General features: G+C 55.9%; 1 protein-coding gene across 1 annotated transcript in view; it reads right to left on the bottom strand.

The window, feature by feature from the left end:
• Positions 1-832: 832 nt before the first annotated feature.
• il17rd (interleukin 17 receptor D) overlaps positions 833-2,500 on the bottom strand; it is a gene marked incomplete at its 5' end in the record, with an annotated part of 8,263 nt that continues 6,595 nt past the window's right edge. The window contains 3 exons of the mRNA XM_076140495.1: positions 833-1,602; positions 1,689-1,978; positions 2,089-2,500. The exon at positions 2,089-2,500 is cut by the window's right edge and continues 146 nt beyond it. Coding sequence (XP_075996610.1) covers positions 1,499-1,602; positions 1,689-1,978; positions 2,089-2,500 — 806 coding nt within the window. The remainder of the gene's footprint in view (positions 1,603-1,688; positions 1,979-2,088) is intronic.

Genomic DNA, 2,500 nt, shown 5'->3' with positions numbered 1-2,500 from the left:
ACCTGACCCTGAACACAACCTGACCCTGAACACAACCTGACCCTGAACACAACCTGACCCTGAACACAACCTGATCCTGAACACAACCTGACCCTGAACACCACCTGATTGAACTGGTCTGAACACACACAGCAGAACCCAACATGAGGACAAAGCTGCTGAGCTCCAGTCCTGGTCCAAGTCTACATCCTGTCAGAGTGACACTGTGGCCTCTGAGTGCCTGTAAGAGTCTGGAGCCACATGTGATCCAGATGTGCAGTCATTCTGACCTTTCCCGTCCAGAGCTTCTCCATTCCTAAGAACCTGAACTGAAGGAGCACATGGAGCTGAAGGAGGCCGAGGGGTCCAGGAGACACGGAGCAGCTGACAGGCTGCAGCTTCAGGGCCATGGAGACCTTCAGGGCTCAGAGAGGCCATGGAGACCTTCAGGGCTCAGAGAGTCAAACTGTCAGGACAACTCAGGATGTGGAAGGGGGGGTCTGGGGTCTGAGGCTGGGGGGTCAGGGGGTCTGAGGCTGGGGGGTCAGGGGGTCTGAGGCTGAGGGGTCAGGGGGTCTGAGGCTGGGGGGTGAGGGGGTCTGAGGCTGAGGGGTCAGGGGGTCTGAGGCTGGGGGGTGAGGGGGTCTGAGGCTGGGGGGTCAGGGGGTCAGAGGCTGGGGGGTCAGGGGGTCTGAGGCTGAGGGGTCGGGGGGTCTGAGGCTGAGGGGTCAGGGGGTCTGAGGCTGGGGGGTCAGGGGGTCAGAGGCTGGGGGGTCAGGGGGTCTAAGGTTCTTCTTCAGTGCTCCTCTGGTTCCTGAGCTCTGAACCAAACTGAATCAAAGCCAAACAGAGGTTTAATGAGTTAAAGCCTTTATTCCTCCATCAGTACTTTAAACAGCACATTGATACAACATGGAGAAGAAGAACAGAATCATCTCACTTTACAAAACTCAGACCTTCCGAAGGAAAAATATAAAAATATGTACAAGAAGGAAACAGGAAACAGGAAACAGGAAACCCTGCTGAAGCTTCTGAGTAAATAAGAGTTAAAGTCTCTAAACATGAAGACATGATGATCACCAGGTCTTCATCTCCTCTTCATCTCCTCTTCATCACGTCTTCATCACGTCTGCTTCTGCTTCACTGGACCTCACTAATAAATACAAAGTGTCTGAGGTCACAGCCCCTCTGTCCATCAGCCAATCAGCCAATCAGGACGCAGGTCCATGGTCTTTGGTCCCGGCACAGTGGTTACCATAGTTACCAGCATGCCAGTGTTTAGAAATCCAGAGGTTACCATAGTTACCAGAGCAGGTAACCAGAGTTCTTTTATGAAGTTGTTACCATGACTACCAACATAACAGGGTTCACAAAAGCAGTGGTTACCATAGTTACCAGGGTCCAGTGAACAGAAGGCTCAATCTGTGATTCTGTTTCAGATCAAAGGAAATGATTTGTCCTGTGATGACATCATCATCCTCATCATCCTCATCCTCTGATTGGTTGAAGGCCCGTGACCCTACAGTGAGGCCACAGTGGCGAGTCCCTCTCCGTGCTCCAGGTGGCGCTGGTGCAGCTCAGCCTTCCTGCAGCCCAGCAACACGGCAGGAAGCTCCTCGTCTCCTGGAGTGGACAACGTTAGCACGTTAGCATGTTAGCACAGCACGCTCACACATCTCCTCTCTCATCACAGCAGCAGGAAGTCTTACCCAGACCAGAAGAAGACGACTCGCTGTCAGCCAGGGAGGAGGAGTCGACGTGCTCATTGGACAGCCCCTCCATCAGAGGGATGGACAGCTCTGACGAAGGGACGGACGAATCATAGATCCCAGAGTCCCGAGGGGGCGGGGCCTCTGGTAGGGAGGGAGGAGCTTCTTCTACCTGGGTAGGGAGCTGGCAGGAGGGATGGTGGGAGGAGCAAAGCCCATCCTGGAGAATGGAGGAGGAGGAAGAAGAGGAGGAGGAGAAGGTCCCTCCAGGCGGCAGCACAGGGACGGACCTGAAGGATCAGAGACCAAACAGGAAGGAAGGAAGAGGGTTTGGGTCTCTGCTCGCAAACAAGATGAGGGACCTCAGAAACCACATGATGCCACCTAAACCATGACTTACCTCAATGTAGGTCCAGGCACGGATAGAGAGCAGGGGGGCAGGCCGGGGCTGGGACAGAGTCCAGGACTGGGACAGAGTCCAGGACTGGGGCCTGGATTTTGCCTGAGTCCAGGGCTCAAAGCAGGGCTGGATCCGGGGGCCAGGAGGATCACGGTCCTCCTGGGTCCTCCCTCGGCCCCCTCCAGTGAGGGCGAGTTCACCTGCACCTGGTTCAGCACCAGACCAGAGCCAAACCTCTGCTGAGGAGGAGACGAGGAGGAGCGGGACGGTTTAGGGGCGTCGCCCTCAGCCGGGACAGCGGGAACGGGAGGTGATGAAGAGGAGTCGGAGGAGGCAGAGGGACCCTCGGCGGGGGCCAGCTGGGTCTGGAACCAGTCAGGGTTCTGGCTGATGTGCTGATGCATGTTGCAGA

Source organism: Genypterus blacodes, unplaced genomic scaffold (genome assembly GCF_046128005.1).
Source record: "Genypterus blacodes isolate CSIRO-AG114 ecotype Tasmania unplaced genomic scaffold, CSIRO-AGI_Gbla_v1 ptg000635l_1, whole genome shotgun sequence".
NCBI classification, from domain to species: Eukaryota; Metazoa; Chordata; class Actinopteri; order Ophidiiformes; family Ophidiidae; genus Genypterus; species Genypterus blacodes.
The sequence above is the reverse complement of the archived record's forward strand: the minus strand, read 5'-3'. Positions and strand labels throughout refer to the sequence as shown.